At 27.2% G+C, this 21,300-nt stretch overlaps 1 protein-coding gene and 1 non-coding gene across 2 annotated transcripts; one reads left to right on the top strand and one right to left on the bottom strand.

The window, feature by feature from the left end:
- Window positions 1-8,527: 8,527 nt before the first annotated feature.
- On the top strand, window positions 8,528-8,724 carry LOC135959339 (U2 spliceosomal RNA). Its single transcript, XR_010576543.1, has one exon. It is a non-coding gene; the product is annotated as a U2 spliceosomal RNA (small nuclear RNA).
- Window positions 8,725-14,576: 5,852 nt separating this feature from the next.
- Window positions 14,577-18,140, bottom strand: Inx7 (innexin 7). The gene is made up of 4 exons (XM_065507600.1): window positions 17,846-18,140; window positions 17,597-17,777; window positions 15,082-15,613; window positions 14,577-15,012 (listed from the first exon to the last, which is right to left on the bottom strand). Exons 1-4 carry the CDS (start codon window positions 18,077-18,079, stop codon window positions 14,703-14,705), a joined length of 1,257 nt encoding a protein of 418 aa, XP_065363672.1. The 5' UTR covers window positions 18,080-18,140; the 3' UTR covers window positions 14,577-14,702.
- Window positions 18,141-21,300: the final 3,160 nt, after the last annotated feature.

Genomic DNA, 21,300 nt, shown 5'->3' with positions numbered 1-21,300 from the left:
TAAGTTGTAAGTTGATTTGACCGAAAACGAAAAATACAAAAAAATATACATGAAATTATACATTCAGTTATAAAGTACTAGTGTGTGAAAACATTATACTAGTAGCGAAAAATGCATATGTTCTAATTCAACTCTTAGCTGTTGTTAATACAAACAAATTACAACAAAATAAAAAACAGAACATGAAAAAACAACACACGTTCAAGGTCATTACCACATAAACAACACGTCTGTCTACCAGCTCTCTACAAAATGAATCTAAAGAAAATCGCATGAGTGAAAACCCCATTTTTTTTTTGAAAATGCAGACATTCTGCATGTGAATTGTATTTACCCTGCTTTATTTTTCCATTAGTCTCTGTTTTGAAAATCTGTCTGCCATCACGAACGCACTCACATTTTGTCTGCAAGTACAAAAATAAAACACGATAAAAATCCCGCGGAAAAGTTTTATTGGGTGAGGGAAACAAAAAATCATTCTATTTGAAAGAAATGCAGATATTTTTTGGATTAACAAGAACCTTCTCAATTTAATGCATTCATTAACAAATTATTCATAAATGTAGTAAGAAACGCAATCGAAAAATCAAGGCCTTAAAATCCCCTAAGCTGTCGTTACCCCTAAAATACCGTTACCGATATTCTATAAATAATTCGACATTATAAAAATAATGTTTGAGTTTAGTAATTGAGTTTTGAAATCAACGGAATTTCAAATATAAAAATAAAATACAAACATTATCAACTTATATTTAATTTTGTTAAATTTTATTAAATATTGCACTTTTTCATACTAAAATTTTTTTATAAATTTTCTTAATATTTTATTCAACACAAGTCATTGGTTCTGACTCAGTCACATAAAGAAAATTTATAAAAATTTTTTAGTATGAAAAAGTGCAATATTTTTGAAGGAGGGAGTGGCATATTTTTGAATGTAATTGATATATTGACTTTAACATTTTTTTTTGTAAGATCAAAAATTAACTTATCTAAACAAAAAAATATAGCTCGGAATAATTGTGGATCAAATTGTTCCTAATATTTGCAATCATATTAAAATGTTGATATAAATTTTAGTTTTAGAAACTCAATGAATATGTAATATGTATTTAAATCTTTATTAACGAAACTCAATGAAATTTTCAAAGTTTTTTAAGTTTGTTATTCTAAATAGCTTGTCAAAAGGTCAAAGCCATTCCCGCAATTCCTAAAAATTGCAGCGAAAATCACAAAAATGGTATTTTTTACAATTTTGCCTATAGGGTCCACATTTCCTTCGGGGATGGGAAAATACTTTGGCGATAAATAGGGAACACATCAAGGTTTAAAAAGCTGCTTTTTGTTTTCTGATCCCAGCTTTGAGATTTTAGATCATGAATCCCAAATTTGTATTTTTGATAAAAAAAATAGGCCAAATTCCGATGGGCGTAAGGGCGACATATTCGAAGAATAGGACATGTTTTTTATCCCAAAATGTTCTCCGTAAAGATATCTTTCAGATAAATATAAAATTGTTATATGTTCTTAAAGAATTTTTTTTTTAATTAAATAAGAGTTAAGTCACCTTTTCGCCCAAAAAACAGCAAAAAACAACTATTTTTTTATTTAAATTGAAAATCGTATATTTTTGGATCCATACTTGATATTGCTCTGAAATCTTTTGTATTTTATTTGTAATTTAGTTGTCTAACTAACAAAGAATCTATTTGGCCCAAAAGTACGACCCATATTTTTAAAATTTCAATATTGAAATGCCTATAACTCGGCAATTATAAGAGATAAATAGCACACGCAAGCATGTTTTTTCAAGACCTAGCCGAGCCAAAAATATAAAAATCTTTGAAATCGGATAGGAAACAAACAAATTGCACGTGTTTAAAAATTTTAATATATTAAACTCGAATACTCCTTGGGCATAGCCAAATATTTATCCGGTCGAACCAGCCGTTTAGAAATGCAAGATTTATTTACAAAAAATTTTGATTCTGCCACACTGTGAAGCGTTACCGTTACTGTTTTGAATCGGCAGCCAACATTGGTTCTAATAGCTGAAGCTGTCGATTTTTTATGTAAAATATTTTTTAATGTAAAATATACATATTGCCCTACTTTTTAATGAGAAACAATTTTTTTTAAATTTTACAATAAAAATAAAAATTCGATTTTTTAGACCATAAATATTTAAAACCAAGGATTTTAGAACGTGTTTTGTGTCTCCTGCTAAATTTGTCTTTCACAAAGCAACGATATATAATAAGGGTACTCATTTAAACGCTTAAGTTTCCCATTTGTGCAAATGGGCAAATTTGCGCGACATGTTTCATGAACCCACCTTTTCAATTTTGTGCAAGTTTATACAGAAAATTTATATATGTCAAATAAAAATACATAAATTCAACAAAAGCTTTAATAATTTTTTTTCAAATTGTATAAATTTTAATTTTAAAATGTTGAATGAAAGTTAAATCTTTGGAACAAACGGTGGTATACATAGTTTGGAGGACTTTGTTTATGTTCTAGCTGTTGGTTAATGTTTTCATACACAATGTCATTTAATACAATCATTCTGTTCCAAAGTTACACAATTTTCACATGCACAAAATTATTATATTTTATTTGATTTTTATTTCTTATAAATAAAAGTAAACAAAAGCAGCTGATTCATCAAATGCACAATAAATTCAAGTTTGCGAGTCTAAATTGTCGCGCAAACTTATCGGAGTTGTGCAAACGAATTTCCATACATTTTTTGACATTTCATTTGCGAGAGTGTAAAAATGCACAGATTGCACAGTTTGCGAGACTTTTAAGCGTTTACATGAGGACCCTTAATATGTTTTTAAGATAAAATATTGAATTCAGAAAGATCTGTAGTTAGTGTTAACTACCAGTTAATTATTTATTATTATGATTTTATTTTATTTTATTTAAAAGTTTTAAATGAAGCTAGAATAAATGTAAGTTTCGGTATTTTATTGTTAATATCTATTGGAGAGAACATTTGATATCAAGTTGAGAAAATGTAATTTGAAAATGTAACTTCCTACTCGGGAAAATATTCCCGAAAATAATTTCTTTAAAAATGTCAGTTAAATTTTTGTCGCAAATTTCTAAAAAATATTCAGATTCGTTGATTCCATTATAACCATAGAATTTTCGGATCTAAGAATAGATAATCAGTTGCCGAAGAAGAATTACGATTGAAATAACTGGATTTTTGACACTCAACGGACAAAAACAGACAATTTGTATTAAAAACAAAATTTTCTGTTTGGCTTTTTTGAGGTTTAAATATGTTTGTACGCGTTTTGATTTGAAATAATTCACTTTCGAAACGAATCACGCATTTTTTCATTTTCCATTTAGTCGGATCTCTTAAATGTTTTAATAATGCAATAAACTTTATTGAATTTGGACTGATTAAAAGTACTAGTGAGACATGCCACTATAAAAAACGTTGGACCACCACTTCTTTTAAAACTAATGACAAAGTCTATGAACACTACTTATTTAATGATACAATATTTTTATTATTTTCCGGTAATGGAATGAAATCCTCATATTGAAAACGTGTTTGATGGGATACACGGATTCATTCAAAAACAAGTAAGAAACTATTGTCGGTCACGTCCGACAATATAACTAAGATATTTCTGAGAGTCTAACTATTTTCAGATGGGGCAATTGTATGGGGGCTAAGAACGGACATCGCTTAATTGACCCAGAAAGTGATCCTGAGCAGATTGATGTAATTTAAGGTATTGGGACCAAATTTTTATAATTATAATTCATTCTAAAGTTTTCGAATTAAAAAGTACGAAATCCACAATTTAAAAAAAAATGTATCCATTAGTTACAGAAATGTCATATGAAATGAGACTAAATCCGTAATTTCACCTTCACTTTGCGAAAGATATCTGGTAAACAGTAATAATAAATATGTACATAATTACAAAACCAAATTCACTGCAAGTGTAATTCAAAGCTGACACTAACTCAAATATAAAAATACTTTAAAGATTGCAGATAAAAATGTTGTAATCATAAATGATAATTTTTATCCAGAACTAAAAATTTCAATAGTAAATGAAGAAATAAGTTAGAAATGCCAATATAGACCCATAATGCGAAATTACACTTTCCCCTAACCAATATACACTTTTCAAAACAAATGCAGAACATCCATTTTGGTTCTCCCTATATTAGTGTTGTTTTTACAATGAAGTAAGGAAAACGTAAATATGTAATAAACATTTGAAAGAAACCAATATAAAACAACAACAACACACATCCTCTTTCCTAGATTTTCCCGAAACTAATGAGTTTTTATTACTTCTATGGAAAATATTTCAAAATGCATTTACATTCTATTTATAAAAATTCCATTTAACTAAATAAACACACGTTTTAGCGTTTTACACGTTGCTCCTCCGTAAGAGAGAAAGAGAGTGTGATATGTTTATGGTTTTTTTGTTATTATATTTTAGACATATAAGGGTTTTTCTTAATTGTCAAATTCATCACAGTCAACATCCTCAACATCTCACACATTTCAGAAAGACTAAAAACAAAACATTTTTTTTTTTTTCATTTATTGAGGGAGTTTATGAAAAGCATGGATGGATGGAAGATGAATGTACTCAAACACATCACCATTCAGCATCATCATCGTGCGAGTAAGTACATGTACAACAAACATCAAGATGTCATGGTTGTTGATTTTATTTTTCTTCTTTACTTCCTGTTACTTTAGTATGAGCATGTTGTTTTATTTTTACAATTTTATAGATGCTGTAAAATCTTTACATACAAATGAATATAAGTACACTAAGGTCCCGATTTGCGTCGTTAATGGGAATCTGAGAAATACGACGCAAATCCAATAAGTTTTTTCCATACAGTTCCACTGTTTTCCTATTATTAGATTTCATAATAAAAAAATTTGATCAAAAAGTTAGTACTAACCCTGCAGCCACACGTTCAATTTTATCTTTCATGTTTTTTAAACATACTGCTTGTCAAAATTCATTTAAGTTGACAGCTGTGACATCTTGAAAGCAATTATACTTTTCAAGATGTCATCGTCAAGAAAACAACTAAAAATTCATATTCCACACGATTTCATGGTTCTGTACAGTTCTATGAATCGCAACAATCCGAATAGAGTAAAATTTTAATAGCGACGCGAAATGGCGCAAAGCGGTGTCTTAGTGTAATTCCTTTTCTATGGCTGTGTTTGAGTGTTTAAATTTATTTAATACTCGTAGGAGAGAAATTAAATTTTGAGTTTAATTTCGGAAAAGGGTGGTTTTTCGTCTACAATAAATAGTTTAAATTTGTTTTACAACTCTCTTTAGACTTTGAGTCATTTCTATGGCTTCTTTGGACAAGTAACAGTTTGAGAAGAGCTGCATTTTATTACACACTAAGATATATCATTTGGTATATTGTTAGATATATTATCATAGGTTATGTAATTGATAGAAAGACTAACTGAATCTTAAAACGAATAATAATAATAAATAGGGATTCAGGACTCAAATATTATTCGACAACTAAAAAGTATGTACACAGAAAAAATTATATTTCAATTCAAACATTTATCCCATATTGAACTGGTTTCAATTATCTCATAATTAAATCAAGTATTCGTTATTGGTTGAATTTCAAATACAAAAATTATTGAATAGATAATTTTCGTAATTGAAAGACAAAAAATAACAAAAATGTGTTTTCAATTACGAAAATTTTCTATTCAATAATTTTTGTATTTGAAATTCAACCAATAACGAAAATTGTATATTCAATTGTCAAAATAATCAAATTCAAAACTCAAAATTCAATAGAAAATATCAAGAATTTTTGTTTTTGAGCAAATGAATACTTGATTTAATTGTCAAATTGTCAATTGTCAAAATAATCAAATCCAAAACTCAAAATTCAATAGAAAATATCAAGAAATTTTGTTTTTGAGCAAATGAATACTTGATTGAATTATAAAATAATTGAAACCAGTTCAATATGTGACAATTATTTGAATTGAAGCGGTTTAAGAAATAGTTTTTTCTGTGTAGATAAAAGTTCTTATGAGTATTATTCCAACTCCGATAAAAAAAAATCAAATAACATTCATAGAGTATCCTTACATACACTATTGTAAATTTTTTTATTTCTCCATTTGCAAGACTAATTTATCGTCCATTCAATTACAAATATATTCCGAAATTATCAAAAAGTACAAATTTATATACAGTGGTGGTCAGATATTTAAAACAAATACTTGATTTTTTTTCATCAACTGAATTTTAACTGTGATAGAGCCAAAACAAAAGGCACTAAGTGGATGAAATTTATTATTGCTATTTCTAGTTTCTCAAAAATGTTTTAAAAAATCGGTACAATATGGACAAAGATATGTGGAAATACGTTGACCTACCTCAGCGAACATCCGCTGTTAATAACATGATATGACCGAAACTAATGGATTGAAAAAATTTTGTTATAAAAAAAAAATAATCAGGTTAAAAAAATATTATTCCTGACTTTGAGCTGATCAGAACTTCTATGGCGTTATATACGTTGTTGTAAAGGTCTTTCAAATGCCTTTCATTTGATATCGACTGAATTAAGATTGAATCAATTAATTCGAAATTCAATTTAGGCCCAAATACTGTTTAAATTTAAAATTAATAATTAAATCAAAATAACGGTATTTTAGCGCTAACGGTATTTGAAGTTTTTAATGAAATATGGAAAATATAATTAAAAAAAATAAATTTTAGTATAATACTGATGCAGTCTGCTCCACTGTCCACGATTTATTCCAATGAATGTATTTACTATATTGGGTTTATGACTTACCGAACCTGTACCGAACGCAGCTGCTTCGTTCGAAGTGAGTATAATATGCGGCCAGACATGAAATCGTAATATTCCATTATGACAAGAATGAAGTGGTTGGGTTGCCTTACCCGTCTTATAGTCCAGATCATGCTCCATCCGACTACTATTTGTTTCGATCGATGTAGAATGCTCTCTCTGGGATATGCTTCACTTTGGAACAGAGTATCCGATATTGGCTTGATTTATTTCGCTCGGAATCCATATGTTGCCAGAAAAATGGGATTAGGTCATAGGTAACAATGGCCAATACTTTGAATAAATTTATATTGAACAAATGTTTCAAAATAAAAACTAAACATTTGAAAAAATCCCGCATTTTTAAGTCATACACCCAATAATTTGTGAAAAAAATTAGAAAAAATCAATGTAACATTTTTTATTTAATAATAAACTTAAAAAAAATCACTATTTTCGACAATTGCCTGAAGTAGGGTGAACGTTTATATCGATTAAAAATTTCTTATTCGTATTTTTTGAAACCAATTCTTATTAATATTAAAAATTAATTTAAAATCGTTGAATAAAATTAATCCAAATTTTTCAAACAAATTTTAATACTCGTATTTTAAATTTGATTATTTTTCACGACTAGACGGATTTAGATATTGTTAAAAGAACTTTAAGTATTAGTTTGGAGTTTATCAGAAATAAGATATTGTTTTTAGAATTTTTACAACTATTTCGAAAGATATTTGCGAAAAACCAAAATTTGTATTTTCATAATTTAAAATTATTTCTAGTAAAACGGTATTATTGATTACTTCAAAAATAATGTAATTTTTCCTAACATCTATGCTACAAATGTGTAAAATGCTAGGTCAATCATACTTTAAATCTGTTTCCTGAAAACGTTTCTAAGAATCGGCTAACTCCTCTCAGAAAACGTTTATAAAAACAACTTCTAATAGTTATACCAACTTTTTTATAACAAATTTTCGAACTCAAACGAAGTCTATAAATAGTAAGAGGAAAATCTCCTTCAATAACTACTATTTTTCAGATTTTTATAAAAACCTTAAAAGAAATGTATTACTTTACATATTAATTTATTCCAACGTTTATTTGGCAATGTTTTGTTAAAGAAAATATTCCGAAAAAGTATTTAATACATCGTGGGAGAACTGCGATATTTCTCCAACAAAATGTACTGATAAAAGTATAATAGTACTGCATTTTCCATCTATGGTTCCAGAAGAACTAATCAATTGTTTTCTTTCTTCAAAAATAAACAAAATCTACCGACAAATAAATTAACATTTCGTTTTGACTTATTCTATCTTAATATTAAATCGATAAAATAAACAAAAACATATGCACTTACCAAGGCCAAGTTATCCCAAACATTTTGGGTATCAAGATATTTTACGGTGAGATGAGAAAATATGTACCTGGAATAAAAGAACACAATTGTAAACAGAGTAAACATAATCTTTATTTATGTTTAGGTATGTAACACCTAATACCAAACAACCCCTAAACAATAACAACAATATTTGTAGGGTTAGTTAAAGCCACAAAAACATTAAACGAAGTTTGTTTTTTTATATATTTTTTTCATATAATTCTCATTTAGTTTATATTAAATTTGATACTAATAGTTAAAGATGTAGCTCTAACAGTTATCGCTTCTCGGCCTTATGGCTAAGATCAAAGTGTAGTATATGTTCTTATCAGCTTAACATCTGATAGATCCTCCATCGGAGGACAACAAATGTTAAACTGATTTTTGTAATTAGACGGAATGTTTAGGGGCTTGCTCCGCTTCTGTCACGGGTTGGCCCGGTATTGCAGTACCGACGGGATTTCGGCCCAAATTAAAGTATTAATTTCATAACATACAATATTACATTGTGATAATCATAAAAAATATTAAAATTGTATTAAAATTGCTTTTTTTCAAAAGTGCCACACCAAATCACACCATGGCCATTAAATAGTCATTATTAACAAGTCGTGAAACAATTTAAAGTATAAAATGTAATTTTTTGTGCAATTAAAGAAACAAACATTTTTATTTACGAAACTGGTTTCTAAGCACCATAATTTCAAATTTTTATTATATAAATTTAACCAAAAATTACTTTTTTTTGTATTTCAAAAATTATTAAATTATTTTTTTTACTTCTATTGTAACAAATCAAAAAATCTCTCATTGTCAGTTATTTCTTTTTTAAGAAAAGTGGATTTTTGTTGTATGAATATTTTTTGTTATTTAATTATTTTTTATATAAATTTAAACTGACATTTACTTTTAAAAACTTCAAGTCTTATAATAAATTGTTTATATATTTTTTTATATTAAAATCAAATATTGTTTGAAATGTAAAAAAAAAATTGGCAGATTGCGGTCAATGGCAACATGATGATTTGACACTAGAGACGACAATCTCTGTTGAAGTGAGTCTGTGGTTTTAAACATGTGTAGTAAAAAAATAGTCAATACCCTACTTATTATAGTAATACCATAGTCATGTTCATGTTCATTATAATTTGTTTATTATTTGATTGCAAAACCTTCGAAAATGAAATTGATTTTTTTTTTGTCTTTTACGAAAATAATCCCTGTAAAAAAGTTTTTAAGACACAGCAGTAGAATTGTAAATTATTTAGAATACATTTGTAGTGTCTTATTACTTGGATGGAAGAGTTGATGGTATAACAATTCAAACACGAATTCCAAATAGCAAACAGTGCTAATAAATCTGTATATTCTAATGGTGCGATTCCTAAATCATTACCTTGACTTTATTTTGTTTTTCGCAAATATCTTCCGTGAAGTGAAAAATAATCAAAGTCAAAATTTTAAAACGAATAAGAAAAATTCTTAAATTTTGACAAAAATGGAGCTTATATCCTCCTCTACGATTTGTTCGTACATTATTTTGCAATTGGACTAGTTGTTTAGAAGAAACATACATATGGGCAATTCCATATCATTGTACGTGACATTTGTACGCCTATAGAGTGGAATAGATTTTGCAAAAATAAGAGTATCTGAAAAATATTTTGGTTTTTATCTGAAAAATAATTTGGTCTTTATGTTCCATTCAGAGGGTACTATTTTTGAAAATAATGAAAAGTTCTTTCGAAAATATCGAGAGAAATAAGGGTATATCGTACGTGACATAAAATAGAAGTCATTTTGAAGTACATGTAGAAATATGCGAAAATTTTCGAATCGTGAGATGCGTTATTTTTTCTTTTAATTTCTTACACTAAACGAAATATTTTTCCTTTACAATCCATTATATTTAAATAAAAACAATCTTTGGATGATTTTATAATAAATAAAATTTAATATCGTACGTGACATACCGTACGTGGCAGATTATAATCTTATAATAAAACAATATATATTCTGTAAATACGTATACAAAAACTAAAAAACATTAATGGAAAATATACATTCGGTTTCAATAAAAAATGTTATAATAGCAAATAAAAATCAGAGTCAAATTCATTTCATACTATATGCTAATTCTGAACTTAGTTTTAACCGCAATTTTAGCCTAAAACATGCCAATTAAATTAAAAAATTAAATATAGTCAGTTTCAACTATTATTATGCCAATAAAATGTTGTAATAAGCTCTAAATACTTACACATAGTAACATTTTAGTGTTTTCTTCTATTCAAATCATCTTGAAAAAAAGTTTCAAGGGTTTTCGGTCGTGGTAGTCATTCTCGTGGAATTGCCCATATGTATTTATCATGTCATATTGTTGTAATGTTCTAATATTTCACGACTGGGCTTATCCGGCTGTAAGGCGTGCGGCACAGATTTCTGTTGGTTACGACAATACAATCAACATAGTATACAGAGTTGTATAATTTTAGGACATTTTTTCTTGAAAGGCAATAACCACATTTTTATAACATTGTGAAATATTAAAACATTATGAAAATATGGCATGATATTGTGAATCCACAACAAAAAATTCCATTTGCCCATATTATATGTGAAAGGCAGGTAGGTAGTTTATTTTAATTTTAGAAAAAGGGCCCATTTTGAAAAAAGTTAGATTTGGCAAAAAAAATCAACAATTTTATATATTGAGTTACAAAATATTTATTTTGATAGATATCCCACTCACATCCCACTAAGTGATCACAAAGGTCTTCAAGGAAAATATCTAAGCTTTCTTTTGAGCAAAAAAAGAAATTAAAAGAGGGTTCCAGTTCGAAAAAAAGTCAAAAACTGTATGTTTTGAGTTAAAAAACATTTATTTTGCTAGATATCCAACTCGCATCCCACTAAGCGACCAAATAGGTCTTCAAGAAAAAAACGGCCCATTTTGAAAAAAAGTCGAAAAAATTTTTGATTTCGAAAAAAAATATTAAAATTTTTTTATTTTTAATTTTTTTTTTTGGAAAGAAAGCTATCTAAGCTATTTGGGACATATTTTACTAAGAACAATAACAAATAAGTTACATAAGAATAGAAAATAAGAAGGATAAGAAAAAACACCTGCTTGGCCAAAATGTAAAATTTTGACCCCCTCTAACTCAGAGAGTTCTCGACCGATCTTGTTGAAAACTTGAGTCTGACCAATAGAACTAACCTTGGTGCAAATTTCATGCCGATCGATCGGAAGACATCGATTTCAAAAGTTGGTTCACTTGACATGAAATCCCCCATAGGCAAATTTAAAAAAAAAATGTTACATCCATTTAATATTTGTATTGAGGAGTTACAATATGCTGTGAAAGCCAGTAATTTATCAAATTGTGTTTAATGTAATGAATGTTCAGATATAAGATACAAGTACGTTTACGTGAATAAAAAGTTAATATTTTCATATATGCCTGCTATAGAGTATTTTTTTCAAAACTCTCATATGAAATAAAACTTTCAAAAATGTTGAAATATTGATTTGTGCATAAATTAATAAACTCGAGAATATTTTTTACACATTAATGCGGTTAGGTATGTATTTAAAAAACTACTACAACCTGTTCTACATTTCAATAGAAACATAAACAAAATTTTAAGAAATTTAAATTGACTAATTAAGTTTAATTGTAAATTTAAACAAATTTTGTTAAAAAATGTTTAACAAATATGTTAAAATTAGAATTTATCCATATTACAAGTAATTTAAATTTTGTTTTTAAATTGAGCATGAAATAGTTAAATAATTTTTATGCTAATTAATCATAGACAGTTTTTAATTAAAATTTATTACAGTTTTCTAATACACATTTATATTCTTTTTCATTGTGAAAGAATTTCTAAATACGCTTTCTTATGCAATAAGTATGCAAATTTAAACAAATGCATACGATATGACCTTTTTCGGCTAGATTCCATTGTCATTAACACTTTAAGGGTTTAAAAAGATATTTTAAATTTGTGGTCCTATGAGCCCTATAAAAAGGATTATAAATACAACTGTTTAATAACGTGCGCTTTCTTTAATGTATTCGAAGCTGTAAACGGGTTTAAATACTTTGAATACAAAGTTGTTTATTTTTAAAATTAAAAAAAAAATATTTCGCTTTGATTTATGGCTAACACTTGCAAAAACAATGTTTGAAATGTAAATGTTGTTCAAACAACTTTATAGTTACTTCAAAACAAATTATGTCTACAAGATTTAACAATTAACAAATTGTATTTAAATTCCACACAAAGTAAATATCCTAATATTTGTAAAACATAAAATGTAATAGAAATTCATGTTTAAAACCCAGCTTAACATGGGTTAAAGATTAAGTTTTTAGCAAACAATTAAAATCAATAAATTTGTTCTATGTTTTTAATTTATATTCTTAATTAATTCCAACACAATGCATTTTAGAAAATGTTTATACAAGGTAGATTGAAATTCTCTTAAAGTTAGATGACTTTAATTTAAAACATTTTTCAAACAAGTGTTTTCTTAATGCAACAAAGGCGGCTGGCATCATCATGGGCATTGCAATCATGTGGGTGTTATTGAAATTTGCATTATTTTATTTGTAGAAATTTATGCATTTTTAAATAGTCTACTTATTTGTTTAATTAAGAACACTTTAAAAAGGTTAAATATTTAGACTTAAGCTTATGGAAGAACATTTGTATATTTTTAAGTAATAAATGCATAAGAAACGTATTTTGTAAGTGGTTTTTTTAACAATGTTGTATCAGAATATTTTGTATATTGGGTCTATATTAAAGAAAAGTTTTTTCCAAGGAACAAGCTAAGTTGAAACCGCTCTAGGAAACCCCATTCTACATTAACCCATAGTCAGAATATTTTGTATATTGGGTCTATAATATAGAGAACAACTTTTCTTTAATATAGACTCTATATTAAAGAAAAGTTTTTCTCAAGGAAGAAGCCAAGTTGAAACCGCTCTAGGAAACCCCATTCTACATTAATCCATATTCTACTCACATCATTATCAGGGTCGGTGGAATCTTAGACCTGAGTGTCCAGTAAACAATCCCGTAAATATCTGGCATTTTTCTCTTGTCTGTCTAAGCCTATACATAAATGGCGCTCCAGTAGCGAACAAACCTCGAATCAGTCCATTAGTCGGTCTATTCTCTAGCATACCCATTAGATATAACAACAAGTAAGAGAGCTATATTCGGCTGTGCCGAATCTTATATACCCTTCACCAAATTATACTTAAAAATATATTTTTTTTAAATATTTTTATTTAAACAAAATCAAATTTTTTTGTAATGTTTTAAAATTTAAAAAAAAAAATTTTTTTTAAATTTCTTTAATTAATTTTTTTGGAAAAAGAATTTATGAAAAAAAAAAAAAATTTATGAAAAAAAAATCTGGTTAAAAAATATTTTTTTCCGATTTTGATCCATTGTATGTCCAACTTACTATGGTCTTAAATACGTCGTTGCAAAGGTCTTGTGTATAATAGTATATTCTATGCGAAATCTTGTGTATAACTAAATTTCTAAAAAAAACTTGTGTATAACTGATTTTTCTATTGATAAACTTGTGTATAACAGGATTTCCTATAGAAAATCTTGGGATTAACACGATATTCTATTAAAAATCGTGTCTATGACATTATAAGAGTGCTGAACGACAAATTGGTATTTAACTATTTAATTGGTAATTAACTATAGAAAATCTTGTGTATAACATAATTTTCTATAGATAATCTTACTTTCTTACAGTACTTTCTATAGAAAATCTTGTGTAAAACATTATTTTATGTTCAAAATCTTGTGTATAACATAATTTTCTATAGAAAATCTTGTGTAAACCAGTATTTTCTATAGAAAGTCTTGTGTATAACAGTATCTTCTATAGAAAATATTGTGTATAATAGTATATTCTATGCGAAATCTTGTGTGTAACTAAATTTCTAAAAAAAACTTGCGTATAACTGATTTTTCTATTGATAAACTTGTGTATAACAGGATTTCCTATAGAAAATCTTGGGATTAACACGATATTCTATTAAAAATCGTGTCTATGACATTATAAGAGTGCTGAACGACAAATTGGTATTCATTTAATACAGGCTGAAGTTCACGAACAATTTTCCTGATCAACTTTGGACAAATTTCAAATAAAAGAGCGGTCTACTACATTCATTAAGTGCGCAGTTCGTTATAATAAGAAAATCTTTGATCTAAGCTTGCTTGAAACTACTTGCTCTCGTACAAATATCCATTATCTCTTATTCCCACAAAAATAAGAAAATAGTACTTTATATTAAGAAATCAAATTTTTATATAGGTATTTATATTTAATTTGTATAATTAAAAAATATAAAAGAATAATATATGTAATGCTTAAATACTAAACTAATAAGAAAATATAAGAAATTTTCAATTAATCAAGTTTACTACTGCAACTTGGCTTATTCAGTAGAGGCATATCGACTTCATCGATTCTCATTGTTTGCATATGTGAGGGATCCATAGCCAAGGAAGCATTAATACTATTATCTCGTTGTTCATCGGGAAATTCACTAGCCAAATGATAGATTACTTTTTTGAAAAGAAACTCGGAAAGATTACTGCGTAAGAAGAACAAAAACATCCAATTGGAGAAGTTGCACTTGCTTATAACGGCTGACAGTTCTTTTTCATCTAATTTGCCAGGTTTGGCCCAATAAAGGGAGTAACGGGTGAATATTATGCTAGAAATTACAGATGACAAAACATTTTAAAAACATAAATTCTAAAATTGAAGAAGCTGTTAATCTTACCTCTTATAAAAGAACAAAGTAAACACTCTCCATATCAAAGCCAAAACAGTGGCGGCCAATAAAAACACATACCAGAACCACAAAATCGTATAAATCTTCTCATTTATAATATTCAAAGCCATCACACACAGCGTATCATGCATTTGCAAGGAACCAGAAGCACCATATTTATGGAAATGACATTTGGTGACTTTAGGAAACACAACATCCAATGCATCCATTTGATCGGTCCAACGTTCATGCATAACCTTGGGACCCAAGGTATAGAAGGCACCACCCAAAAACAAATTAGTCCAATAAATTTGCAATATAACATTCAATAGATTGAGTACTTCTGCAAATACCAAATGAGCACCCCATGATTGATTCAAACGCATACGATCAATCATTGTACGACGTATGTCTTTGATACGCATATCCATTTCAACCATTGATGGTATATTTAGTTTGCCAATATTTAGGGATTTAGCCTGTAGATATTTTGTAAGACCCACCATTCTTAAGCCAAATACTAAAGCTCTTATGCGGCCACCTAGAGTGTAAGAGAGATAAAGTAAATGGAGGCGGAGCTTGTTAATAAAAAAAATTATGATATGAAATTGATAAGTACATATTTATGATTTTATTAAAGAGTTTTTAAGGTATTCATTTTTATTAATCTGAAATCTATGTTTCTGTTGCTTTATTATAAAGTAAGCAGAGATGAATAGTTCTTCTAGTCCGAATATTTGACATAAATGTTATACAAAAGATTTTCTATATTTTCTATAGAAAATTCTATTATACACAAGATTTTCAATTTTTAGTAAATCCTGTTATACTGTAGGTTTTCTATAGATAATACTGTTATACTGAAGAGTTTCTATGAAATAAATCTTAGACGCAAGATTTTCTACAACAAAATACCGTTATACACAAGACTTTCTATAGAAATTATATTATACACAAGATTTCCAACAGAAAATATTGTTATTCTAACGATTTTCTGATATTCTGAAGATTTTTTACAAAAAATACTTTTATACTGAAGATTTTCTATAAAATAAATGTTATAGACAAGATCTTCTATAGAAAATACAGTTATACTGATATTTTTCTATAGAAAATATTATAATACTGAAGATATTCTATATAAAATACTGTTATACTGATAGTTTTCCAGAGATTTACTATAGAAAATACTGTTATACGGAAGATTTTCTATAGAAAATACCGTTATACTGAAGATTTACTATAGAAAATACTGTTACATTGAAGATTTTCTACAGAAAATACTGTTATACTGAAGATTTTCTATAGAAAATATTGTTATACTGAAGATTTACTATAGAAAATACTGTTACACTGAAGTTTTTCCATAGAAAACATTTTTTTAAATGAAGTTTTTCTATAGAAAAATCTTTTTAAATTAAGATTTTCTATAGAAATTATTGTTATACTGAAGAATCACTATAGCAAATACTGGTATACAGTAAATTTACTAAAGAAAATACAGTTATACTGAAGATTTACAGTAAAAATACTGTTATACTAAAGATTTTCTATAGAAAATATTGTTATACTGAAGATTTTCTATAGAAAATATTGTTATACTGAATATTTTCTATAGAAAATATTGTTATACTGAAGATTTTCTATAGAAAATACTGTTATACTGAAGATTTTCTATAGAAAATACTGTTATACTGAAGATTTTCTATAGAAAATACTGTTATACTGAAGAATTTCTACAGAAAATATTGTTATACTGAAGAATTTCTACAGAAAATATTGTTATACTGAAGATTTACTATATAAAATACTGTTATATTGAAGATTTTCTATAGAAAATACTGTTATACTGAAGATTTTCTGTAAAAATACTGTTATACTAAAGTTTTTTTATAGAAAATACTGTTATACTGAAGAATTCCTATAGAAAATACTGTTATACTGAAGATTTTCTATTGAAAATACTGTTATACTGAGGATTTTCCGTAAAAAATACTATTATACTAAAGATTTTCTATAGAGAACGCTTTTATACTAAAGATTTTCTATAGAAAATACTGTTATACTAAAGATTTTCTATAAAAATACTGTTATACTGAAGATTTTCCGTAAAAAATTCTGTTATACTAAATATTTTCTATAGAGATTGCTGTTATACTAAATATTTTTATAGAATATACATTTATATTCTTTATTTTTTTTTCAGTGCAATCACACAAATACTCTTAAAAATGCTGTTTTCTCTCTACCAACGATTGAAATAATATTTAGCATCTTTATGTCTCATTTCCGAAGAATGTTATTATGTATTCTAAATTTTTTAAATATGGTAAGTCATTCATAGATTCTACGTATCCTGGTAGAATTCCTAGATTTTGTTTCTCTATTGAACCAATTCTGCATAGAGAAATAAAAAACATTGGGGTAATATAATTTATATAGTGAGCAGAGTATTTTCCACTAACAGACGGAGACAGCAACATAAGTAAATAGACTTAATAACATAAAATTAAAAATACTTTACCTTCCCATGTTTTCCACAAAAAGTGCGGTAAATAGAAGCACAATGCCTGGCCAAACAGCACAAATGGCACCCATTGATAGTAAGCATGTCTCTTAATGGGTTCTTCTTGGGTTTCATACGGACCAATGCCTGGCTGAAATATGGCACCAGCTGACAAAGCAGTATTATTCAAATGACGTACCTACAAAATTATTAAAATACTTCATAAAAAACTGAAATTTGTTAATGCAAAAAAGAAAAACGACTTACCAGCGTAAAAGTTGGCGTAAAGAAACAATAAGTATTAATCACATGTGAGGGTATTGTATCCGATATACATTTAATATGTTCACCAACATATTGACGGGAACACACCAATATGGTGGCCACTATTAAAATTATAAATGTCCAACGATAATGTAATTTAAACACTATATTGTCTATGATTACACGTTTTGGATTAAATTTCAAAAACGGTGTCACTGAACTGAATGTATTTAACATTTTTGCTTAGTTTTAACTTTTTGCTATATTTCCTTTAAAATTAGAACACTTGAAGAATTTCTTTTAATTTATTTGTTGCAAATAAATAAGAAATCTTAAATTTCGAATTTTTTTTATTTATTTTCTTTTCGTTACACTTTTTTGTTTAACCAATTATTTTGTTTAATTTTAAAAACGTTTTAACGCGTCCTCTTCATAACGTATGAAATACATTTCGTCAACTAAATATTTCTCTTTATTTCCTATCAGTTTCTAGTCCCCTTGTTAAAGTTTTTTTTTTTTTTTTTCAATTTTTCTTATAATATTTGCTCTATATTGAAAATTAAAGTCTCAAGTTTGTTTTTATAATTTTTATCAGAACATTTAGTTTGTCCATGTATTACTTTTCTGTGCTGTTTTAGTTTAAGTTTATTTTTGAGTTAAATTTCTTAATAATTGTTTTTGTGGAAAATATTGCCTTTTTCTGTTCAGTTATTATTTTGATAAGATAACATTTCATCAAGTGTTATTTGAGTAAAAAGTTCTCAATGTTTATAATTGTATGTCTTTCAATAAAATTAAAAAGTTCTGAGTTAAATGCGAAACAGAAAAGTATTTATCTTGCATGAGTGCAGGATGCAACCAGAGAGTTATATTTTAAGCATGCTAAACTATTAAAATTTAATTTATCTTTAGGAAAAATTTGCAAAAGTTATAGATTTTAAAGCTGGTTTGAAATGTTGGCCGGATTTTCTTTCTTTATGAAAAAGTTTGAAAACAATTTAAAAGGAAATGATAACAATTAAATAGCATATGCGTAATATCCAGTATGATAACAAATTAATATTCATATAAAATTGTTTTTAATTAAAAAAATATAGAAGTTCATATTTTTTAAAAATAGATTTCCATGAAAACTTGTTTTATTTGTTATGATTCACCATTACTATTAATGAACAAATGAAATTGAACTTTAATTCAAGACAGTTTATATAATAATAAAAATAAGATTTGAATCAATTATTACTTTAGATCCAATGTAAGTAGTTATTCTATATCCTTTGAAAAGTACTATTTGTCAAAATCTTCAAAATAGCTCCCTTCGTAGAACGTTTTTTGACAATTCAATGTATAATTCAGGACGTGACCTGAACCTTGATTTTTTTTGGCCATATAATCTTGGGCTCTAACGTACTAAATTTCTGATCAAGTTCTTCCCACAGATGATTACCGCCCACTGAAGAGATGAATTTAGCATGCATAAACAAGATTTTCAATAAAAAAAACAGTTATAAACAAGATTTTCTATAGAAAATCCTAACCTATATGTTATACTGATGATTTTCTATAGACATTACTGTTATACACACGATTTGCTATAGAAAATACTTTTATACTGAAGATTTTCTTTATAACCTGAACAAAAATACCAAACAGAACATTATAAACGAATGAGGTTAGCGAACCTATGTACAGACCTCGACTGACATGTAGAAGCCGATGAGGCATAAACACTCCCAACACATTCAGTATAGTGAAGCTATTCTTAATACTAAGGACCGCCAATACATGGATAAAACAAGTCAACAGAAATCATGACCAAGACTAAAACTTTACCCCATGGCAGCTTTAGACAGATCATGATCACCAATTTGGAGACATCCACATCTAAGGGACCACATCATGATTAATGTGGCAAGATCAAGGGCCGAATTGCCCCATTCGTGATCGAAAAATAATTTAGATATCGAAACAAGTAAGAGAGCTATATTGGGCTGTGCCGAATCTTATATACCCTTCACCAATTCGTACTTCAAAATACAAATTTTTAATATTTTTAGGTAAACAAGATTTATTTTTTTTCTAAATTTAAAAATTTTTTTTTTTAAATTTTAAAAGTTTTGTTTGTTTTTTAAATTTTTTTTGGTGAAAAAAAAATTCGGGTTAAAAAATATTTTTCCGATTTTGACCCATTGTAGGTCCAACTATGGTCTTATATACGTCGTTGCAAAGGTCTTTGAAATATCTATCATTAGATATCCCTATTGTCTATATTAATGACTTAGTAATCCAGATATAGGTCAAAAATCGAAATTGTCCTGGTTTTTTCCTTATATCTCAGCCATTTCTGTACCGATTTTGCTGATTTTAAATAGGAAACTTCTCGAAAGCATGTCTGACTGAATTATTGAAGATTTGGATCCCGAAGATATCTGGAGTCTTCAGAAAATTGATTACAACAGACAGAAGGACATGGCTTAATCGACTCCGCTATCTATTAGGATCCAGAATATATATACTTTAATGGAATAACAAACTTATATATACCCTTCTCACGAATGTGAAGGGTATAATTATAATAAAAAGTACTAAATTTCCAACTCTATATCTAGTGCAATAATCTCCAATAAGTAAATTAAGAAAAATTTTACTCGATATTTTCGCTTATTACAGCATTGTGCCTTTATTATCAATTTCGAAAAGATAATCCTAATTAAATAGTTCTATATAATTGCAATAAAGTAGATTAATATTTAAGCGAATTTAAAAGCAAGTCATATTTAATCAAAATTCAATGAAATATCAAGTTATGGTCATTGATAATTTTCAACATTTAGTAATACCAAATACTCACAAAATTAATCAAAAATATTTCTATGAAAGTTACACTAACATTTTTCTAAAAAAATGTTGCATCATTTTGTAATGACATTTAAGTTTTATTCATTGTTATAGAATTCTAAGTAGAACACCTTGACAAACTAAAGAAATTGTCGCAATACTTGTAGTATTTTTTTTTTAAATGAAATGAGTACACAGAACTACACATTATTTGTTGATAAGATATTTTGTACCGGCCAAACAAATACAAAAGTTGACATGAAATTTTTATCAGTTTTTTTTTTTAAAAATGATGATGATATAAAAAAAAACAAACTATATTTAACCAAGAAAAAGTGTTTCAACAAATTATTAACGCATTTTTCTAATTGCCTTTTTATCATTTGATCTATTTAAAAAATAAAACACACAAAAAAAATGTGATGATGAGTTAAGTTTAGTCACTAAATATTAAAATAGCTAGTTTAATTAAAACTGAAAATATTCTTTAGTCATATTTATAATATTAAATTGAGGTACTATAGAAATTCAATTCAATTTTATTAAATATTTTTTTATTGAAGTTTATGCTTAATTTTAAGTACCATCAAAATAATTTGTTACCACCAAATTTTATATGG

The sequence above is a fragment of the Calliphora vicina genome, chromosome 4 (genome assembly GCF_958450345.1).
Source record: "Calliphora vicina chromosome 4, idCalVici1.1, whole genome shotgun sequence".
NCBI lineage: Eukaryota > Metazoa > Arthropoda > Insecta > Diptera > Calliphoridae > Calliphora > Calliphora vicina.
The sequence above is the reverse complement of the archived record's forward strand: the minus strand, read 5'-3'. Positions and strand labels throughout refer to the sequence as shown.